The following is a 22,186-nucleotide window of genomic DNA, read 5'->3' as shown; positions in this document are numbered from 1 at the left end:
GCCTCCTCCATCTTGAACAGCAGCGCCGTCACTGCCAGGGGAGGGGACGCCCCAAAAACACCGCGTTAAACGCCACGGGGACACCCCGAAAACACCCAAAACGTCCCCAAAGATGTCCCCAAAAAGGTCACTTGCGTGCCAACGCAACCCCCCAAAAAGGTCCCCAAAAATATCCCCAAAACATCCCCAAAAATGTCCCCAAAAATGTCACTTTTGTGCCAACGCAACCCCCCAAAAACATCCCCAAAAATATCGCTAAAACGTCCCCAAAAATGTCCCCAAAACGTCCCCAAAAATGTCACCCATGTGCCACCACAAGCCCCCAAAAACGTCCCCAAAAATGTCCCCAAAATGTCTCCAAAAATGTCACCCATGTGCCACCACAAGCCCCCAAAAACGTCCCCAAAAATATCGCCAAAACGTCCCCTAAAATGTCCCCAAAACGTCCCCAAAAATGTCACCCATGTGCCACCACAAGCCCCCAAAAACATCCCCAAAAATGTCCCCAAAAATACCACTTTTGTGCCAACGCAACCCCCCAAAAACGTCCCCAAAAATGTCCCCAAAAGTCCCCAAAAATGTCCCCAAAACGTCCCCAAAAAATGTCACTCACATGCCAACGCAACCCCCCAAAAACGTCCCCAAAAATATCGCTAAAACGTCCCCAAAAATTTCCCCAAAACGTCCCCAAAAATGTCACCCATGTGCCACCACAAGCCCCCAAAAACATCCCCAAAAATGTCCCCAAAATGTCTCCAAAAATGTCACCCATGTGCCACCACAAACCCCCAAAAACGTCCCCAAAAATGTCCCCAAAACGTCCCCAAAAATGTCCCCAAAAGTCCCCAAAAATGTCACCCATGTGCCACCACAAACCCCCAGAAATGTCCCCAAAAATGTCCCCAAAATGTCTCCAAAAATGTCACCCCTGTGCCACCACAACCCCCCCAGAAACGCCCCATTAACCACAGAGGGGACACCCCAAAATGTCCCCAAAAACGTCCCCAAAAACGTCACCCATGTGCCACCACAACCCCCCAAAAACGTCCCCAAAAATGTCAGGACACCCCCAAACCACCCAAAAATGTCCCCAAAATGTCCCCAAAAATGTCCCCAAAAGTGTCACTCATGTACCACCACAACCCCCCAAAAACCATCAGGACACCCCAAAACTCCCCCAAAATCAGCACCTCTGTGCCACCACAACCCCCCAAAAATGTCCCCAAAAATGTCGGGACACCCCAAAAACCCCCAAAAATATCATGACACCCCAAAAAAAAACCCCAAAAATGTCATCACACCCCAAAAAGCCCCCCAAAACCCCCAAAAAATCCCCCAAAAAATCTCGGGACACCCCAAAAACCCAACCCAAAAATATCATGACACCCCAAAACCCCCAAAACCACCCCAAAAAACTTCAAGACACCCCAAAACCCCCCGAAACCATCCCCAACCATGTCACCTCCACGCCAACACAACTACCCCAAAAATATCATGACACCCAAAAAACCCCCAAAAAAACCCCCCAAACATGTCGGGACACCCCAAAACCCCCCCCAAAAATATCATGACACCCCAAAAAAACCCCCAGAACCTTTGGGACGCCCCAAAACCCTCCCCCAAAAATGTTGGGACGCCCCAGAACTGTCCCCAAAGCCATCACCTATGTGCCAACACAACCCCCCAAAAATGTCAGGACACCCCAAATCTCCTCCTGCAGAAACATCTGAACACCCCAAAACCCCCCAAAACACTTGGGACACCCCAAAACCTGCCCAAAAATGTCAGGACACCCAAAACCACCCCAAAAAAACTTCAAGACACCCCAAAATCCCCCTGAAACCATCCCCAACCATGTCACCTCCACGCCAACACAACTACCCCCAAAAAATGTCGGGACACCCCAAAAACCCCCCAAAAAACCCCCCAAAAATGTCGGGACAACCCCAAAAACCCCCCCAAAAAACCCCCCAAAAATGTCGGGACACCCCAAAAACCCACCCAAAAAATATCATGACACCCCAAAAAACCCCCCAGAACCTTTGGGACACCCCAAAACCCTCCCCCAAAAATGTTGGGACACCCCCAGAACTGTCCCCAAAGCCATCACCTATGTGCCAACACAACCCCCCAAAAATGTCCCCAAAACCCCCCAAAACACTTCGGGACACCCCAAAAACCCCCCCAAAAACCCCCCCAAAAATGTCGGGACACCCCAAAAACCCCCCAAAAAAACCCCCCAAAAATGTCGGGACACCCCAAAAACCCCCCCAAAAAATATCATGACACCCCAAAAAACCCCCCAGAACCTTTGGGACGCCCCAAAACCCTCCCCCAAAAATGTTGGGACACCCCAGAACTGTCCCCAAAGCCATCACCTATGTGCCAACACAACCCCCCAAAAATGTCCCCAAAACCCCCCAAAACGCTTCGGGACACCCCAAAAACCCCCCCAAAACCCGTGGGGCCCCCCCCAAAGCGTGACGTACGTGCCAGCACGCCGCTGGTGGCGCAGTCCACGCCGCCCTGCAGGCTCCATGCCCCGGCCGTCGCCGGCGCCGCCGCTCCCGGTGCCGCCGCTCCCGGTGCCGCCGCCGCGGCCCTGCCCGGCTCCTCCTTGGCCTCGCTGCGGCTGTCGGCCTCGGGGTCCCCTCCGGGAGGGTCCCCGGCCCCCGGCCCGTCCGCGGCCCCGCCCTGGGGCGGCGCCCCCGCGCCCTCCTCGGGGAGGAAGGACACGTCCGGGGTCTTGCAGCTGCTGTCCACGGTCTGCGAGTCCGGCGTCAGCTCGCGCTCGGCCGGGGCGGCCGCGGCGGCCGGGGCGGATTTCGGGGTGACGGCCGCGGCCGGGGACGGGGGGCTGGGAGGTTTGGGGGTCCCCCCGGCGGATTTTTCAGAGCCCGACCAGGCGGGGTCGGGTTTGGGGGGCAAACGGAGAGGGGGGGTGGCGGCGCTCTGGCTGTCGGCTTTGGATTTCTTCAAAGCGCCGCCGCCGCTCTTCACCTTGGTCTTCCTCTTCTTCCTCGCCTCGCCCTTGGCTTTGACTTTGACTTTCTTCACCCCTCCCTTGATTTTGGGGGGTTTCACCTTGCGGGGTTTCACGCCCCCGTCTCGGGCTTGCCCCCCGTCGTTTTTGGGGGTCCCTTTCTCCGTTTTCTCCTCGGCTTTCAGGAACGCCGCGCGGCTCTCGGCGTCGCGGGCGAATTTCACCCCGATTCCGGCCCCGCCGCCGCCGCCGCCGCCGCCTCCGTCTTTGGTGGTCGTGGTGGAGCTGACGCCCTCGCGGATCAACACCGACACCTTGGACTGAAGCTTCACCTTCCTGGGCACCGCCGCGGGCGCTTTCGGCGCCGCCGTTTCCGCCCCTTCCTTGTGCCCGCCTCCCGTTTTTCCTTTCCTGCTGCTTTTCTCCCGTTGCTTCTCTTTGCTTTTCCCGCTCTCCGCGCGGCGGGCTCGGCGTAATCTTTAAATTTCTTCTTGTATTTCTCCCTCCCCGGCGGCCTCTCCTCGGGGCGGCTCCGTTTCCTCTCCTTCTCCTTCTTCCCGCCTTCCGCCGCCGGCCTCGCCTCGGTTTTCCTCGCCGGGAACTCGGCGTGCTCGCGGTCGGAGAACCCCTCAAAGCTCAGCCCTTCGGAATCGTAGAGAACCTCGCGTTTGGGCTCCGGCGTGGCCGCGCGCCGGTTCACCGTGATGGTTCTTTTGATGGCAAAAAGATCCGAGTCGTTCAGCTCCTGCACCGACGGCGGCACCACGCGCCGCCGCGACGCCTCGCCCTTCTCGGCCGCCTTCCCGTCGCCGCCGTCCCTGCGGGACCCGCGGCGCTCCCGGGACCTCGAGCGCTGCTTTTTCTTCTTCTTCTCCCCACGGTGTTTCTCTTTGTGCCGGGAGCGCCCGGAGCTGCCCGAGCGACGCCGGCGCCGTTTCTCCCGGGACCTCGAGCGCCGCGACCACGAGCGCCGGCGCGAGCGCGACCTGGACCCGCGCCGCCGGTGCCGCTCTTTGGATTTCGGCGCCGGCTCCGGAGCTTTTTTGGCGCTGACCCAGGCGCTCCCGGAGCCGCCGCGTTCCCGGGACCGTTTGGATTTTTTCCTGGACGTGGCCGACGGCGAGCGCGGCGACGGCGGCGCGCGGAGGCGACGCTGGCTGAGGATTTTCCTCCTCAAATCGGAGCCGTTGCCGCCGCCGTTGCCGCCGCCGCCGCCGCTTTTCCAACGCGGATCCGGCTGGGACTCGGCGCCAAAATCGGCTTCTTCGTCGGAGTCGGCGTGGAGAGACAGGAAATCATCGCCGCCCTCGGGCAGACGCGGCGCCCGCGGCTCCGGCGCGCGGCCTCGGGCGGCGCCGGCGCCGGTCCCGGTGGTGCCGCCGCCGCCGCCGCCGCCGCCACCGCCGCCACGGAAAATCCTCAAGGGGCTGAACCTCTCCTCCTCCGGCTGCACGATTTCTCCCTCCTCGATCTCCGAGTCGCCCGGCGTGCCCCACTCGCGGCGCCCGCGGTGCCGGGAGGGTTTTGGGGTGGCGCCGCGGGGTTGCGGGGGCGGCGCCGCCGGATTTTGGGGCGCTTTGGGGTTGCCGGGGGTCACCACCTCCAAGGAGAGTTTGCCGTCGAATTTGGGGTGAGCCTCGCTCTCGGCGCGGCCTTTGCCGCCCAGATCCACCACGAAGACGCGGCGGCGCGGTTCGGCCACGGCGCGCCTCATTTCGGAGCCTTCCTCGCGCTCCTCCTCCTCCTCCTCCTCCTCGTCTTCATCCTCCTCCTCCTCCTCCTCCTCGGGCAGGGTGGAGTCGGCGCCAGGGAGGGTTTGGAGGAGTCTTTGGGGGTTCCGGATCTTTCTCGAAGTCCTGGCTCAGGCTGTTGTCGTCGTAGATGCCGGCCAAGGTCTCCGAGATGCGGCTGATGCTGTGGGAAACGTCCGGCAGCAGCGCCGGCGCCTCTTCCTCCTCCTCCTCCTCCTCCTCCTCTTCCTCCTCCTCCTCCTCCTCTTCTTCCTCTTCCTCCTCCTCCTCTTCCTCCTCCTCCTCCTCGGGGCTGGGGCTGCTGCGGGACGAGCTGGGGTTGGAGCCCGTGGGGTCGAAGGGGTCGTACTTCTGGTCCTGCCGGCCTTCGGCCTCTTTGCCGGGCGAGGAAGAGGAGGCGGCGCCGCTGCCGTAACCAAAATCCGGGGGGGCTCCTCCTCCTCCTCCTCCTCCTGCGCCGCCGCCCCCCAAACCCGGGTTCTCCTCGTCGGTGGGGTGGAAAGGATCATAAATATCCAGGGAAGGAGAGCGGGGCCGGGCCGAGACGGGGCCGGGGGGGCCCGAGGAAGAGGAGGCGGACGAGGAGGAAGAGCGGGAGGAGGAAGAAGAGGAGGAGGAGGAGGAAGAGGAGGAAGAGTCGGCTTTTTCTGGCGGGTGGGTGCGGCCGGGCTCGTCCCGGCTGGCGGGGGGGGGCTGGGGGGGGCGCTGCTGCTGCTGCTGCTGCTGTTGGGGTCCCCCCGGCGCCCCCCCCCCGGGAGCGGCCGCTCGGGGTCCTCGGGGGCGGCGGGGGCCGGCCGGGGTGGGGGGAGGGGCTCGGCGGGTCCGGTGGGGGAGGGGAGGAGCGGGCGGGGTCCCGGCGGGGGGGCCTGGGGGGGATGGGGGACCCCCAGGGACGCGCCAGCGACGGGAGGAGGAGCCGGGGAGGTGACCTGGGGGGGGGGGGGGGGACAGAGAGGAGGGGAGGGAGGGGTCAGAGGAGCACAAAGATGTCCCCCAAAATCCCCCATTCCCACCTAAATCCCACATTTCCACCCTAAATCCCCCATTTCCACCCTAAATCCCCCATTTCCACCCTAAATCCCCCATTTCCACCCTAAATCCCCCATTTCCACCCTAAATCCTATAGAGATCCCATCAAATATCCCATTTCCACCTAAATCCCCCATTTCCACCTAAAACCTATAAAGATCCTATAAAAATATCCCATTTCCACCTAAATTCCACATTTCCAGACTAAAATCCCCCATTTCCAGCCTAAATCCTATAAAGATCCTATCAAAATATCCCATTTCCACCTAAGTTCCACATTTCCACCCTAAATCCCCATTTCCACCCTAAATCCTATAGAGATCCCATCAAAATATCCCATTTCCACCTAAATCCCCCATTTCCACCTAAATCCTATAAAGATCCTATCAAAATATCCCATTTCCACCTAAATTCCACATTTCCAGCCTAAATCCTATAAAGATCCCATCAAAATATCCCATTTCCACCTAAGTTCCACATTTCCAGCCTAAATCCCCCATTTCCAGCCTAAATCCCCCATTTCCATCCTAAATTCCCCATTTCCAGGCACAATTCCTCATTTCCAGCCAAACTTCTCCATTTTTACCTTAAATCCCCAATTTCCACCCCAAATCCTATAAAGATCCCCTCCAAATATCTCATTTCCAGCCAAAATTCTCCATTTCCACCCTGAATCCCCCATTTCTGCCATGTGAACCTCGTCTGCCCAACCCCCCCAAAATCCCCTCAAATTCCCCAAAATCCACCCAAATCCCCCCAAAAGTTCCCAAAATCCCCCCAAAACCCCTCGAAATTCCCCCAAACCCTCTGAAATCCCAACCAAAATCCCCTCAAAATGTTCCCAAAATCCTCCCCCAAATCTCTCCAAATATCCACCCTACGCCCCCAAACCTCCCAAAATCACCCCAAAACCTCCCCCAAATCCCCAAATCCTTTCCAAACCCCCCAAAAATCCCCTCAAAATCCCCCCAAAACCTCCTCAAATCCCCCAAAATCCACCCAAACCCTCTGAAATCCCAACCGAAATCCACCCAAATACCTCAAATCCCCCCAAAAATCCCTCCAAAATCCTCCCCCAAGCCCCCCACATATCCACCCAAACCCACCAAAATCACCCCAAAAATCACCCCAAAACCACCCCCAACCTCCACAAACCTCTTCAGAGCCCCCCAAAATCCCCCCTAAACCCCCAAAACCCTGCCCAAACCCTCCCGAAATCCTCCCAAATCCTCCAAAAATCACCTCAAAATTCCCCCAAGACCCTTCCAAATCCTCCCAGAATTGCCCCAAATCCCCCCAAAAATCCCCCCAAACCCCCCCCAAGCGCCCCCACCTGCTTTGGGGGCCCTCCAGGGCCGTTCCCTGCGCAGGAGCCCCGAGGCGGCCGCCAGCCCCCCCAGGTCGGCCACGCGAACCTCGGCCACCAACTCCAGCTCCTCGTCCTCGGGGGAGCCCTCGCCGCTGCGGGGACACGGGGCAGGGGTGAACCCCAGAAACCCGGCCCCGAACCCCAAACATGGAGCCCAAAAACCCCAAACATGGAGCCCAAAAACCCGGCCCCGAACCCCAAACATGGAGCCCAAAAACCCGGCCCCGAACCCCAAACATGGAGCCCAAACATGGAGCCCTGAACCCCAAACATGGAGCCCAAAGACCTCAAACATGGAGCCCAAAAACCCGGCCCCGAACCCCAAATATGGAACCCAAACATGGAGCCCAAAGACCTCAAACATGGAGCCCAAAAACCTGGCCCCGAACCCCAAACATGGAGCCCAAAAACCCCAAACATGGAGCCCAAAAACCCGGCCCCGAACCCCAAACATGGAGCCCAAAAACCCCAAACATGGAGCCCAAAAACCCGGCCCCGAACCCCAAACATGGAGCCCAAAGACCCGGCCCCGAACCCCAAACATGGAGCCCAAAAACCCGGCCCTGAACCCCAAAAATGGAGCCCAAACATGGAGCCCTGAACCCCAAACATGGAGCCCAAAAACCCGGCCCCAAACCCCAAACATGGAGCCCAAACATGGAGCCCTGAACCCCAAACATGGAGCCCAAAGACCTCAAACATGGAGCCCAAAAACCCGGCCCCGAACCCCAAATATGGAACCCCAGAAACCCGGCCCTGAACCCCAAACATGGAGCCCAAAAACCCGGCCCCGAACCCCAAACATGGAGCCCAAACATGGAGCCCTGAACCCCAAACATGGAGCCCAAAACCCCAAAAATGGAGCCCAAAAACCCGGCCCTGAACCCCAAACATGGAGCCCTGAACCCCAAACATGGAGCCCTGAACCCCAAACATGGAGCCCTGAACGACCCAAAAATGGAGCCCTGAAACCCCAAAAATGGAGCCCTGAAACCCCAAAAAGGGACCCCAATACCCCCCCCGAACCCCAAAAATGGAGCCCTGAACCCCCCAAAAATGGAGCCCTGAGCCCCCAAAAAGGGACCCCAAAAACCCCCTGAACCCCAAAAATGGAGCCCAAAAAGCTCCTGAACCCCAAAAATGGAGCCTTGAAGCCCAAAAAGGGACCCCAATACCGCCCCGGAACCCCAAAAATGGAGCCCTGAACCCCCAAAAAGGGACCTCAATACTCCCCTGAACCCCAAAAATGGAGCCCTGAATCCCCCAAAAAGGGACCTCAATACTCCCCTGAACCCCAAAAATGGAGCCCTGAACCCCCAAAAAGTGACCCCAATACCCCCTGAACCCCAAAAATGGAGCCCTGAGCCCCCCAAAAATGGAGCCCTGAACCCCCAAAAAGGGACCTCAATACTCCCCTGAACCCCAAAAATGGAGCCCTGAACCCCCCAAAAATGGAGCCCTGAGCCCCCAAAAAGTGACCCCAATACCCCCCTGAACCCCAAAAATGGAGCCCTGAGCCCCCCAAAAATGGACACAGACCACCCTGAACCCCAAAAAGGGACCCCCAACACCCTGCGTGGACCCTAAAAAGGGATAGAGAGACCCCCCCGGACCCCAAAATGGGACCCTAAAAGTCCCCCTATTTTTGGGGTCCCCCTCCCCAATTTTTGGGGTCCCTCCCCCCCCATTTTTAGGGTGTCCCCTCCCCAGTTTTGGGGTCCCCCCCCTCACCTGCTGAGCTGCAGCTGCTCCAGGGCCCCCCCCGGGCCCCCCATGGGCTCCCAAACCTGGGGGGGAAATCGGGGTCAGCACGGACTGGGATAGACTGGGATAAACTGGGAAATAAACTGGGATATACTGGGAAATAAACTGGGAAATAAACTGGGATATACTGGGATAGACTGGGATATACTGGGATAAACTGGGATAGACTGGGATAAACTGGGAAATAAACTGGGATATACTGGGATAAACTGGGAAATAAACTGGGATATACTGGGATATACTGGGATAGACTGGGATATACTGGGATATACTAGGATATACTGGGAAATAAACTGGGAAATAAACTGGGATAAACTGGGAAATAAACTGGGATATACTGGGAAATAAACTGGGAAATAAACTGGGATATACTGGGATAAACTGGGATATACTGGGAAATAAACTGGGATATACTGGGATAAACTGGGATATACTGAGAGGGACTAGGATAGACTGGGATATACTGGGATATACTGGGATAGACTGGGAAATAAACTGGGATATACTGGGAAATAAACTGGGATATACTGGGATATACTGGGAAATAAACTGGGAAATAAACTGGGATAGACTGGGATATACTGGGATAGACTGGGAAATAAACTGGGATATACTGGGATATACTGGGATAGACTGGGATATACTGGGATATACTGGGATATACTGGGAAATAAACTGGGAAATAAACTGGGATAGACTGGAAAATAAACTGGGATATACTGGGATAGACTGGGATATACTGGGATATACTGGGATAGACTGGGATAAACTGGGAAATAAACTGGGATATACTGGGATATACTGGGATAGACTGGGATATACTGGGATATACTAGGATATACTGGGAAATAAACTGGGAAATAAACTGGGATAAACTGGGAAATAAACTGGGATATACTGGGAAATAAACTGGGAAATAAACTGGGATATACTGGGATAAACTGGGATATACTGGGAGGGACTAGGATAGACTGGGATATACTGGGATATACTGGGATAGACTGGGAAATAAACTGGGATATACTGGGAAATAAACTGGGATATACTGGGAGGGACTAGGATAGACTGGGATATACTGGGATATACTGGGATAGACTGGGAAATAAACTGGGATAAACTGGGAAATAAACTGGGATATACTGGGAAATAAACTGGGATATACTGGGATAGACTGGGAAATAAACTGGGATATACTGGGAAATAAACTGGGATATACTGGGAAATAAACTGGGAAATAAACTGGGATATACTGGGATAAACTGGGATATACTAGGATATACTGGGAAATAAACTGGGATATGCTGGGAAATATACTGGGAAATAAACTGGGATATACTGGGATAAACTGGGAAATAAACTGGGATATGCTGGGAAATATACTGGGAAATAAACTGGGATATACTGGGATATACTGGGATAGACTGGGATATACTAGGATATACTGGGAAATAAACTGGGATAAACTGGGAAATAAACTGGGATATACTGGGAAATAAACTGGGATATACTGAGAAATAAACTGGGAAATAAACTGGGATATACTGGGAAATAAACTGGGATATACTGGGATAGACTGGGAAATAAACTGGGATATACTGGGATAAACTGGGATATACTGGGAGGGACTGGGAAGGATTGGAAGGGAACTGGAAGGGGATTGGGATGGGACTGGGATGGACTGGGAGGGACTGGAGGGGACTGGGATATACTGGGATATACTGGGAGGGAGGGATCTGGGATAAACTGGGAGGACCTGGGATGGACTGGGAGGGGACTGGAAGGGCACTAGGCTGAACTGGGATGGACTGGGATGTTGAACTGGTGTGAACTGGTCACTCACTGGTCTGAACTGGTCACTCACTGGTGTGAACTGGTCACTCACTGGTGTGAACTGGTCACTCACTGGTGTGAACTGGGCACTCACTGGTTTGAACTGGTCACTCACTGGTGTGAACTGGTCACTCACTGGTCTGAACTGGTCACTCACTGGTGTGAACTGGGCACTCACTGGTCTGAACTGGTCACTCACTGGTGTGAACTGGTCACTCACTGGTGTGAACTGGGCACTCACTGGTGTGAACTGGTCACTCACTGGTGTGAACTGGGCACTCACTGGTCTGAACTGGTCACTCACTGGTGTGAACTGGGCACTCACTGGTGTGAACTGGTCACTCACTGGTGTGAACTGGTCACTCACTGGTCTGAACTGGTCACTCACTGGTGTGAACTGGTCACTCACTGGTCTGAACTGGTCACTCACTGGTGTGAACTGGGCACTCACTGGTGTGAACTGGTCACTCACTGGTCTGAACTGGGCACTCACTGGTTTGAACTGGTCACTCACTGGTGTGAACTGGGCACTCACTGGTCTGAACTGGGCACTCACTGGTTTGAACTGGGCACTCACTGGTGTGAACTGGGCACTCACTGGTCTGAACTGGGCACTCACTGGTTTGAACTGGTCACTCACTGGTGTGAACTGGGCACTCACTGGTCTGAACTGGGCACTCACTGGTTTGAACTGGGCACTCACTGGTCTGAACCGGTCACTCACTGGTGTGAACTGGGCACTCACTGGTTTGAACTGGGCACTCACTGGTCTGAACCGGTCACTCACTGGTGTGAACTGGGCACTCACTGGTTTGAACTGGTCACTCACTGGTCTGAACTGGTCACTCACTGGTGTGAACTGGGCACTCACTGGTCTGAACTGGTCACTCACTGGTGTGAACTGGTCACTCACTGGTGTGAACTGGGCACTCACTGGTGTGAACTGGTCACTCACTGGTTTGAACTGGTCACTCACTGGTCTGAACTGGTCACTCACTGGTTTGAACTGGTCACTCACTGGTCTGAACTGGTCACTCACCGGGCCGCCCTCGGGCCGGGGTCCCCAACACCAGCGCTGCCGTGGGGGCTTCAGGGGGGGCTCTGGGGACACACAGGGGACACCTGAGACATTGGGGACACCCAGGGGACACCCCCGGGTGACACCACCCATCCCCCCAGGTGACACTGGGGACCCCCCGGGTGACACTGGGGACACCCCAGATGACAATGGACACCCCCAGGTGACAATGGACACCCCCAGGTGACACTGGGGACACCCCAGATGACAATGGACACCCCCAGGTGACAATGGGACCCCTCAGGTGACAATGGACACCCCCAGGTGACACTGGGGACACCCCCAGGTGACATTGGGGACACCCCCAGGTGACAATGGACACCCCCAGGTGACACTGGGGACACCCCCAGGTGACATTGGACACCCCCCGGGTGACACTGGGACCCCTCAGGTGACACTGGGACCCCTCAGGTGACAATGGACACCCCCAGGTGACACTGGGGACCCCCCGGGTGACACTGGGGACCCCCAGGTGACAATGGACACCCCCAGGTGACATTGGGAACACCCCCAGGTGACAATGGGACCCCTCAGGTGACACTGGACACCCCCAGGTGACACTGGGGACACCCCAGATGACAATGGACACCCTCAGGTGACAATGGACACCCCCAGGTGACACTGGGGACCCCCCGGGTGACACTGGGGACCCCCAGGTGACAATGGACACCCCCAGGTGACATTGGGAACACCCCCAGGTGACACCACCCATCCCCCCAGGTGACATTGGGGACACCCCCAGGTGACAATGGGACCCCTCAGGTGACAATGGACACCCCCAGGTGACATTGGGGACACCCCCAGGTGACAATGGGACCCCTCAGGTGACAATGGACACCCCCAGGTGACACTGGGGACACCCCCAGGTGACAATGGGACCCCTCAGGTGACAATGGACACCCCCAGGTGACACTGGGGACCCCCCGGGTGACATTGGACACCCCAGGTGACACTGGGGACACCCCAGATGACATTGGACACCCCCAGGTGACACTGGGGACACCCCCAGGTGACATTGGACACCCCCAGGTGACACCGGGACCCCCCGGGTGCCACAGGTGCCCTCACCTTGTCCCCAGGTGAAGGCGCCGCTCACCAGGCGCTGCAGGGCCTTCTGTGGGCGAGGGGAGACACAACAGCCTCAGGGGGGCCCAAACCACCCCAAAATATCCCAAAAATACCCCCCAAAATATCCCCAAAAGATCCCAAAAATACCCCAAAAATACCCCAAAACCACAAATCACCCCCACAAGATCCAAATTACCCAAAAAAATACCCTAAAAATACCCCAAGACTGCCCCAAACCACCCCAAAAATCCCCAAAACCATCCCCAAAGCTGCCCTAAAACACCCCAAAATACCCCAAAACCACCCCAAACACGGCACCAAAACAACCCAAAACAACCCCAAAAATACCCCAAAGCCACTGCAAACCACCTCAAAAATACCCCAAAACAACCCAAACTGCCCCCAAAATATCCCAAACCCACCCTAGAACAACCCAAAACGCCCCAAATCACCCCAAAACCCCCTCGGGAAGGTCCAATACCCCCTAAAATTACCCCAAAACCCACCTCAAACAGCCCAAAAATACCCCAAAAACCACTGCAAAACGCCCTCAGGGAGCTCCCATTCCCCCTAAAATTACTCCAGAGCACCCCCAAAAATACCCCAAAACCACCCCAAACCCCTTCAGGGGTTCCCTGCACCCCAAACCCCCTCAGGGGTGTCCCAGGCCCCCCAATCTCTCCCCCAGTCCCCTCCCAGTCCCTCCCAGTTCCCCCCAATCTCCCTCCCAGTCCCCCCCAATCCCTCCCAGTCTCACCAGTAGCCCCCCAATCTCCCCCCCAATCCCCTCCCAGTATATCCCAGTTCATTTCCCAGTCCCCCCCAGTCTCACCAGTTCCCCCCCAGTCCCCCCCAGTCTCACCAGTAGCCCCCCAATCTCCCTCCCAGTCTCACCAGCAGCCCCCCCAATCTCCCCCCCAGTCCCCCCCCCAGTCCCCCCCAATCTCCCTCCCAGTCCCCCCCAGTCCCTCCCAGTCCCCCCCAGTCTCACCAGTCCCCCCCAGTGCCCCCCAGTCTCACCAGTAGCCCCCCAATCTCCCTCCCAGTCCCCCCCAGTCTCACCAGTCCCCCCCAGTGCCCCCCAGTCTCACCAGTAGCCCCCCAATAGCCCCCCAGTCTCACCAGTAGCCCCCAATCTCCCTCCCAGTTCCCCCCAGTCCCTCCCAGTCCCTCCCAGTCTCACCAGTAGCCCCCCAATCTCCCTCCCAGTCCCCCCCAGTCCCTTCCAGTCCCTCCCAGTCTCACCAGTAGCCCCTCAATCTCCCCCCCAGTCCCCCCCCAGTCCCCCCCAATCTCCCTCCCAGTCCCCCCCAGTCCCTCCCAGTCCCCCCCCAGTCCCCCCCAGTCTCACCAGTCCCCCCCAGTTCCCCCCAGTCTCACCAGTCCCTCCCAGTCCCCCCCAGTCCCTCCCAGTCCCCCCCCAGTGCCCCCCAGTCTCACCAGCAGCCCCCCAATCTCCCTCCCAGTCCCCCCCCAGTCTCACCAGTTCCCCCCAGTCCCTCCCAGTCTCACCAGTAGCCCCTCAATCTCCCTCCCAGTCCCCCCCCAGTCCCCCCCAATCTCCCCCCCAGTCCCCCCCCAGTCCCCCCCAGTCTCACCAGTCCCCCCCAGTCCCCCCCAGTCTCACCAGTCCCCCCCAGTCCCCCCCAGTCTCACCAGTCCCTCCCAGTCCCCCCCAGTCTCACCAGTCCCTCCCAGTCCCCCCCCCAGTCCCCCCCAGTCCCTCCCAGTCCCCCCCAGTCTCACCAGTCCCCCCCAGTGCCCCCCAGTCTCACCAGTCCCTCCCAGTGCCCCCCAGTCTCACCAGTCCCCCCCAGTGCCCCCCAGTCTCACCAGTAGCCCCTGGCTGGGCCGCAGGGACCCCTCAGGTTCTGGGGGGGCTCCCCCGGGTCCCCCCCCCCCATCCTCGCCCGGCCCCGCCGGGTCCTCCCCCCCCCGGGGGGGCTTCTCCTCCTCCTCCATGGACGGCGATGCCCTGGAAAGGGGAAAAAGGGGTTGGGGGCACCCAAAAATGGGGTTTGTACCCCAAAATTGGGGTTTTGTACCTCAAAATTGGGTTTTGTACCTCAAAAATGAGATTTTTCTACCCCAAAATCAGGGTTTTGTACCCCAAAATTGGGATTTTGTACCCCAAAATTGGGGGTTTGTACCCCAAAATTGGGGTTTTGTACTCTAAAGTTGGGATTTTCTACCCCAAAATTCAGATTTTCTACCCCAATTTAAATTGGGATTTTATACCCCAAAATTGGGATTCTGCACCCCAATTTAAATTGGGATTTTGTACCTCAAAATTGGGATTTTCTACCCCAAAATTGGGATTTTCTACCCCAAAATTGGGGGTTTGTACATCAAAATTGGGATTTTCTACCCCAAAATGGGGATTTCCTACCCCAAGTTAAATTGGGATTTTGTACTCCAAAATTGGGATTTTCTACCCCAAAATTGGGGATTTTTGTCCCTCAAAATTGGGATTTTCTACCCCAAAATTGGGATTTTGTACCTCAAAATTGGGATTTTCTACCCCCATTTCTCCCTCTGGTTAAATTCCCAAATTTTTCCCCTTTTTTTTTCAGCCTAAATTTTCATTTTTCGGTCTCAAAATCTCAACTCTTACCCTAAAATTCTCTTCCTTGTACTAAACCCCACCCCAAATCTCACCTTTGTTCCTCATTTTTACCCCAAAATTCTCAATTTCTCCCCAAAATCCCAATCCTAAAATTCTTCTCTCTCTCCTAATCCCCCCCAAATATCCCAAACCCCACCTCAGTCCCTGCTTTTACCCCAAAATCCTCACATTTTCCCCAAAATTCTCCTCCCTGCCTCCAACTCCCACCCCAAATCCCAATCCATCTCAGTCCCCACTTTTACCCCAAAATTCTCAATTTCTCCCCAAAAATCTTCAATTCCTGCCCCAAAATTCTCCTCCCTGTCCTAAACCCCACCCCAAATATCCCCAATCCTGCCCCAAATTCCACCTCAGTTCCCATTTTTACCCCAAAATTTTCAATTTCTCACCCAAATTCTCAATTCCCAGCCCAAAATCCCCTCCCTGTCCCCCCTCTAATTATTTTTTTTTCCCTAAATCCTCAATTTCTCCCTCAAAATCCCACCCCAAATTATCCAATTCTGCCCCAAATCCTCTTTTCCCACCCCAAATCCCTCCCCTCATCCCAAATCTCCTCTTCTGACCCCAAAATCCCTCTGTTCCTCCCCCAAATCCCATCCCCGGATCCCAAATGTGCCTTTTTTAGCCCAAACCCTTTCCCTGTACCCAAAATCCTCCGTTTCTCACCCAAATCCCCTCCCCACATCCCAAATCCTCTTTTCCTTCCCCCAAATCCCTCCCAGAGCCCCCAAATCTTCATTTTCTTCCCCCAAATCCTTCCTAGACCCCCCCAAATTCCCCATCCCACCCCAAATCCACATTTTCTTCCCCCAAATCCCTTCCAGAACCCCCAAATCCCATCCCCACACCCCAAATTCCCCATCCCAGCCCAAATCCTCCTTTTTTTACCCCAAATCCCCTCCTGCACCGCAAACCCCCTCAAATCCCCAAATCCCACCCCAAACCCCCTCAATCTCCCCCAAACCCCCTCAATCTCCCCCAAACCCCCAAATCCCACCCCAAATTCGCTCAATCTCCCCCAAACCCCCTCAACCTCCCCCAAATCCCCTCAATATTCCCCAAATCCCCCCTTTTCGGCCCCGAATCCCCAAATCCCACCCCAAATCCCCTCAATATTCCCCAAACCCCCTCAGCTCCCTCCTCCCCTCACGCCCCCTCCCCATCTCCCCCCGCCCCCTCCCGCCCCCCGGATCCCCCCCAAACGCCGCCGTTCCCGCCCCAAACCACCTCGAACCCCCTTTTCTCCCTTGTCTCCCCCCCGAACTTCCCCTCAAGACCCCCGTCCCCATTCCGGACCCCCTGAGGACCCCCTAAAACCGCCCCAAATCCCCCCGACCCCCGCCCGGGCCCGGCCGCCATTTTACCGCGGCTCCTCCGCTCCCTCCGCTGGGGGGCGTGGCCGCGCGGTGCATGACGGGTAGCGCCGCCTACCGGGTGGGAGGACCCGCGCCGCGCGCCGTTGCCAGGCGACGCCGCCAGCGTGGCCACGCCCCCATACTCAACCGCTCCCAATCACAGCGGCCCCTCCCACCCTTCGACCACGCCCGCGGTTTGGCCCCGCCCACTTTCTGCACGAATTGGAACTGCGCGCTCGCGCATGGGGGCGGGGTTTGAATATATTAAAGGGAGGTCACGCCCCCTGGAAGCGGGGGTGGATTTGGGGGCTTCGGGAGGGAATTTCGGGGGGTCCGGAGAGCGGTTTGGGAGATCCCGAGGGGATTTTTCTACCCCCAGAAGTTCTGGGGGGTCCCGAGTGCGGTTTGGAGGCTCCCGAGAGGATTCTGCGGTGTCTCGAGGGGATACTGGGGATTCCAGGTGCATTTTTGGGGGTCCCAAGGAGATTTTGGGAGGTGCTGAGAGCGGTTTAGGACGTCCCGAGCGGATTTTGGGGGGTCCCAAGTGTGGTTTGTGAGGTACCGAGGGGATTTGGGGGGGTCCCGAGGGGATTTTTGGGGGTCCTTGGTGTGTTTGGGGGATCCTGAGGGGATTTTGGGTTGTCCCGAGAGGATTCTGGGAGGCCTGAGTGCATTTTGGGGGATCCCGAGGGATTTTGGGGGGCTCAGGGTGTGTTCAGGGAGGTCCCGAGGGGATTTGGGGGATCCCAGGTGCATTTTGGGAGGTCCTGATGGGATTTTGGGGGGTCCTTGGTGTGTTTCAGAAGGTCCCGGGTGCATTTTGGGGGGTCCCGAGGGGATTTTGAGTGTCCTTGGTGCATTTTGGGGATCCCGAGGGGATTTTGGGGGTCCCCTGTGTGTTTTGGTGAGGGTTTTGTGGGTTTGAGACCCCCTCCTCAATCCATCCGACCCCCCCAAAATCTGACCCCTTCCATTCCTAAAACCCCCCCCAACTCTGTCCCTCCCTGCCAAATCCCATTCACCCCCGGTCCTGCCCCCATTTCCCCCCAAAATCCCCCCCAGACCCCTCCCAAACACCCTCTACCCCCTTGCTGACCCCCCAAATTCCCGCCTTTCCCCAAAAAAAAAACCCTCACAGAGCCTTGGGAACAATTAAAAGGTCTCAACAACACCCACAACATGCCATAAAATACGGTAGAAAAGGGGGGCACCCCCCAGTTCTCACCCTAAAACCCCAATTTTCCTCTGAGGGATGTCCCAGCCTCACCCTTCCCCACCCCAAAATTCCCTTTTCTGCCCCACTCCCCCTCTTTTTCCCCCTCAATCCAAATTTTCCACCTCCAGGAGCCCCTTTTGAACCCCAAATCCTGCTCCAAGCCCCCACATTCCCTCCCTGCACCCCAAATTTATCCTCACACCAAAAATCTCCCATTCCCACCCCAAATCCCTCCCAGTACCCACACGGCCAAATCCCCAAATCCCTCTCAGTCCCATCCACCGAATCCCCCCAAATCCTGCTGTTTCTGCCCCAAATCCCCCCAAATCCTGCTGTTTCTGCCCCAAATCCCCCCAAATCCTGCTGTTTCTGCCCCAAATCACCCCAAATCCTGCTGTTTCTGCCCCAAATCACCCCATACCCCATTTTTTCCTTCTCCCCCTCACAATCTTCCCCTCAGAACCCTTTTCAACCTCTGAAACCCCCTCAAAATCCCCCAAAACCACCCCAATCCCCCCTGAATCCCACCCAGGCCCTGCCGCCATCTGCCCGCGCCTTCCTGGCCACACAAAAATAAAATTTACAAGAGTAAAACTTACAATTTTTCCATCTTGTGCTGTAATCTTTTTTCCTCCCATGGGTTCTTGGTCCTTTCCGTGGGAGCAAAGGTGGAGGGAATGTTCCATGGCTTTGGATTCTCCTGGTCAGGCCCAGATTTTTCTCCTCACTGCTTCAACTCCACGGTCTCGGATGTCTTGTTCCAAAAAGCAATTTATTCAGGGAAACATTTAGAGCAGGACCCTGATCATGGGACTCTTGGGTTCCTGTCGTTTGTCTTGCAATTTTCCCTTTTTTTCCTCACGTTTCCTGATCTTTTTCCCCTCATGGTTCCCTCCATTTTCTCCCCTCACGTTTCCCGCTCTTTCCTCCCCTCACGTTTCCCGCTCTTTCCTCCCCTCCCTTTTCCTCTTTTTTCCTCTTTTTCCACCCTTTTTTGCCTCATGTTTCCCATTTTTACCTCACATTTTCCACTTTTTCCCCCCCCTCACATTTCCCACCCTTTTGTCCACTCACATTTCCCGACATCTTTTCCTTTCACTTTTCCCACCCTTTTATCCCTCATATTTCTCATTTTTTACCCCACATTTCCTGCCCTCTTCTCCCCTCACGTTTCCCAACATTTTTTCCTCTCACTTTTCCTGTAATTCTCCCCCTTACATTCCCCATTTTTACTCATGTTTCCCGCCCTTTCCTCCCCTCACGTTTCCCACCATTTTTTCCCTTCATTTTTTCCACCCTTTTCCCCTCACGTTTTCTGCCCTTTTTCCTCTCACACTTCCGCCTTTCCCCCTCACATTTCCTGTCTTTTTTCCTCGTGTTTTTCTTCCTTTTACCCTCCTGTTTCCTGCCCTTTTTCCCCCTCACGTTTCCCTCCCTTTTCTCCCTTCATGTTTCCTGCCTGTTCCCCCTCACATTTCTCACTATTTTCCCCTCACATTTCTCACTATTTTCCCCTCACATTTCTCACTTTCCCCTCACATTTTCTGCCCTTTTTCATCTCACACTTCCTGCCTTTTCTCCTCACATTTTTTCCATTTTCTCCTCTTTTCCCCATCCCTCCCCTTTTCCCCCCTCCCATTTCTTACCCTTTTCCCCCTCATGTTCCCCATCGTTTTTCCCCCCATATTTCCCACACTTTTCCCTCCCTTTTGCCCCCTCACAGACTCTCAGCAGCTCATTAAGAAGCAGAAATGTCCCTTTAATGACAACACGTCTGCACCTCCCAATTTAAAGCAAATTTAATTTATCGTCTCGTCCTAAATCCTAAATGTCCAAATTTTTATTACTCTAATTATATTACTATGTTTATAAACATTTTATTATTATTAGACTTTAAAAATTTTAAAAACAAGTGATTGGCGTTTTTCATATCTCTGGTGCGAGCACCTCATCCCTTTCTTTAAAAAAATTATCCCACATACATAGTTTCTATTTTAACATTGTGTTATAACCTAAAACTATATTTGAAAAAATATATACAGCAAAATCTGGGGGAGGTCCTGACCGAGTGTTGGCTCGAGATTTGGGGTGGGGGGGTCCCCAAAATCGGTGAAAATCCTGGAAGAGTCTTGGCTTATCAGGGCTTTTTCCTCTCCCATTTCCCACCATTTTTTCCTCTCACTTTTCCCACCCCAAATCCCTCCCCTCATCCCAAATCTCCTCTTCTGACCCCAAAATTCCTCCCCCAGATCCCATCGCATTATCACCACACATGTAAGGGTTGTTAGGAGCATGGGCGGGTGCACCTGTCCCTGTCCGTCTGTCCTTTTTCACTCCCTCCTTGTGGTTCAATAAATCTTTGGAATTTTAGAAATGGAGCTGTCACTTCTCAAACTCCCGAGCCGGGGACATCCCGGGGTTGGTGACTTCAGGGATTCTCCAAATCCGGGCGAGTTTCGGGTCCATTCACTCGCAGTTCTGACACAAATTTGGGAAAGGGTTAAAAATAGGGAAGGAAGGGGCGGGGCTTGGGAAGGCTCTGGTGAAAGTGAAAGTTCTCATCAATTTTGGGAATGATCGGCTCTGTTGACCCTGAGGAGGTCACTGGGGAGAGGGGAAAGAGCCCCGGCTGTGCTGGGAACAGCGGGAGGAGAGCCCGGAGTGGGGGAGAAGGTTCTGGAACCAGAGAGAGCCTGAGCTGAGGAGATCCCAGAGCTGAGGAGATCCCGGAGCTGAGGAGATTTGGGAGCTGAGATCCCGGAGCTGAGGAGATTTGGGAGCTGAGGAGATCCCGGAGCTGAGATCCCAGAGCTGAGGAGATCCCAGAGCTGAGGAGATCCCGGAGCTGAGGAGATCCCAGAGCTGAGGAGATCCCGGAGCTGAGGAGATCCCAGAGCTGAGGAGATCCCGGAGCTGAGGAGATCCCGGAGCTGAGGAGATCCCAGAGCTGAGGAGATCCCGGAGCTGAGGAGATCCCGGAGCTGAGGAGATCCCAGAGCTGAGGAGATCCCGGAGCTGAGGAGATCCCGGAGCTGAGGAGATCCCGGAGCTGAGGAGATCCCAGAGCTGAGGAGAGCCCGGAGCTGAGGAGATCCCGGAGCTGAGGAGATCCCGGAGCTGAGGAGATTTGGGAGCTGAGGAGATCCTGATCCAGGATGGGGGTGAACATCAGCCGCTTTGTGGAAATCAAGGTCGTGAACAAGACCCAGAACATGGCCCTGAAGGACCCCAGGTGAGGCTGGGGGGAGATCAGAGGGACCCTCGGGGTGCTGGGGGGCAGCTCCAGGTGGGATCTCCATCCCAGGCTGGGATCGTGTCCCAGGGCTGGGATCATCTCCAGGGTCTGGGATCATCTCCCAGGTCCCAGCTCCTCCCAATGGTCCCAGCAGATCCCGTGGTGCTGGGACAATCTCCACGTGCTCCCACCACCCCGCTATGACCCCAGCCCCCAAATTCCTCTCTCCAGGACCCACTTCTACAGCGGCGAGAGCCTCAGTGACCCCCAGCCCTCGGTGCCCCGCGGGTTCCTCCAGCAGCTGCAAGTTCACCAACAAATCGGCGTTCTGGGGCTGTAACGGGGTCCTGGCCTACGAGGCCGACTCCTTCACCTTGGCCATCTACTTCTCCAACCCCATCGACTACAACCGATTCTCCGTGGAGATGGGCCTGGAGCTCTCCCTGGACAAGGTTCACAGGAAGGACCTGGGGGCCGCCTACAACCGCCTGGTCAGGAGCTCCCAGGGCTGCTCCGACAGCTCCATGTTCCCCTGCGTCATCCTCAAGGAAAACCAGGATAAAGTGCAGCTGAGCGCTGGCCCCGTCACGGTGACGGCCACCATGGACAGGGGCAGGAGCGCGGCCATCAGGGTGGAGGTGCAGGAACGGGGGGTGGAGGGACGGGGGAGCTCAGGCGGTGAAGCCGGGATGGAGACCCCAGGTCCAGCGTCAGGCATCACCCAGCACCCCAACGCCCAGGAGAAGTGAGAACCTGCAGGACCTTCAGGGGAACCTTCAGGACAGGGGTTTTTCGCTTTTTGGGGTTTTTCGGTTTTTGGGGTTTTTTTCCGATTTTTGGGGGTTTTCCGCAGGCTCAGGGTTTGGGGGGGGGAGGGGGTTT

General features: G+C 56.2%; 1 protein-coding gene across 1 annotated transcript; it reads right to left on the bottom strand.

Annotated features, from left to right (window-relative positions):
* Window positions 1–5: 5 nt before the first annotated feature.
* On the bottom strand, window positions 6–17,097 carry SCAF1 (SR-related CTD associated factor 1; the record flags this gene model as incomplete). The annotated part of the gene is given in 10 exon segments (XM_036406020.2): window positions 6–31; window positions 2,490–3,315; window positions 3,318–4,747; window positions 4,749–5,663; window positions 7,097–7,224; window positions 8,864–8,919; window positions 11,766–11,827; window positions 12,873–12,918; window positions 14,706–14,847; window positions 17,030–17,097. Coding segments are annotated over 10 exon segments (3,699 nt in total), but the record flags the coding sequence as incomplete, so codon positions are not given.
* Window positions 17,098–22,186: the final 5,089 nt, after the last annotated feature.

The sequence above is a fragment of the Molothrus ater genome, unplaced genomic scaffold (genome assembly GCF_012460135.2).
Source record: "Molothrus ater isolate BHLD 08-10-18 breed brown headed cowbird unplaced genomic scaffold, BPBGC_Mater_1.1 matUn_MA653, whole genome shotgun sequence".
NCBI classification, from domain to species: domain Eukaryota; kingdom Metazoa; phylum Chordata; class Aves; order Passeriformes; family Icteridae; genus Molothrus; species Molothrus ater.
This window is presented reverse-complemented; position numbering and strand designations above follow the sequence as displayed.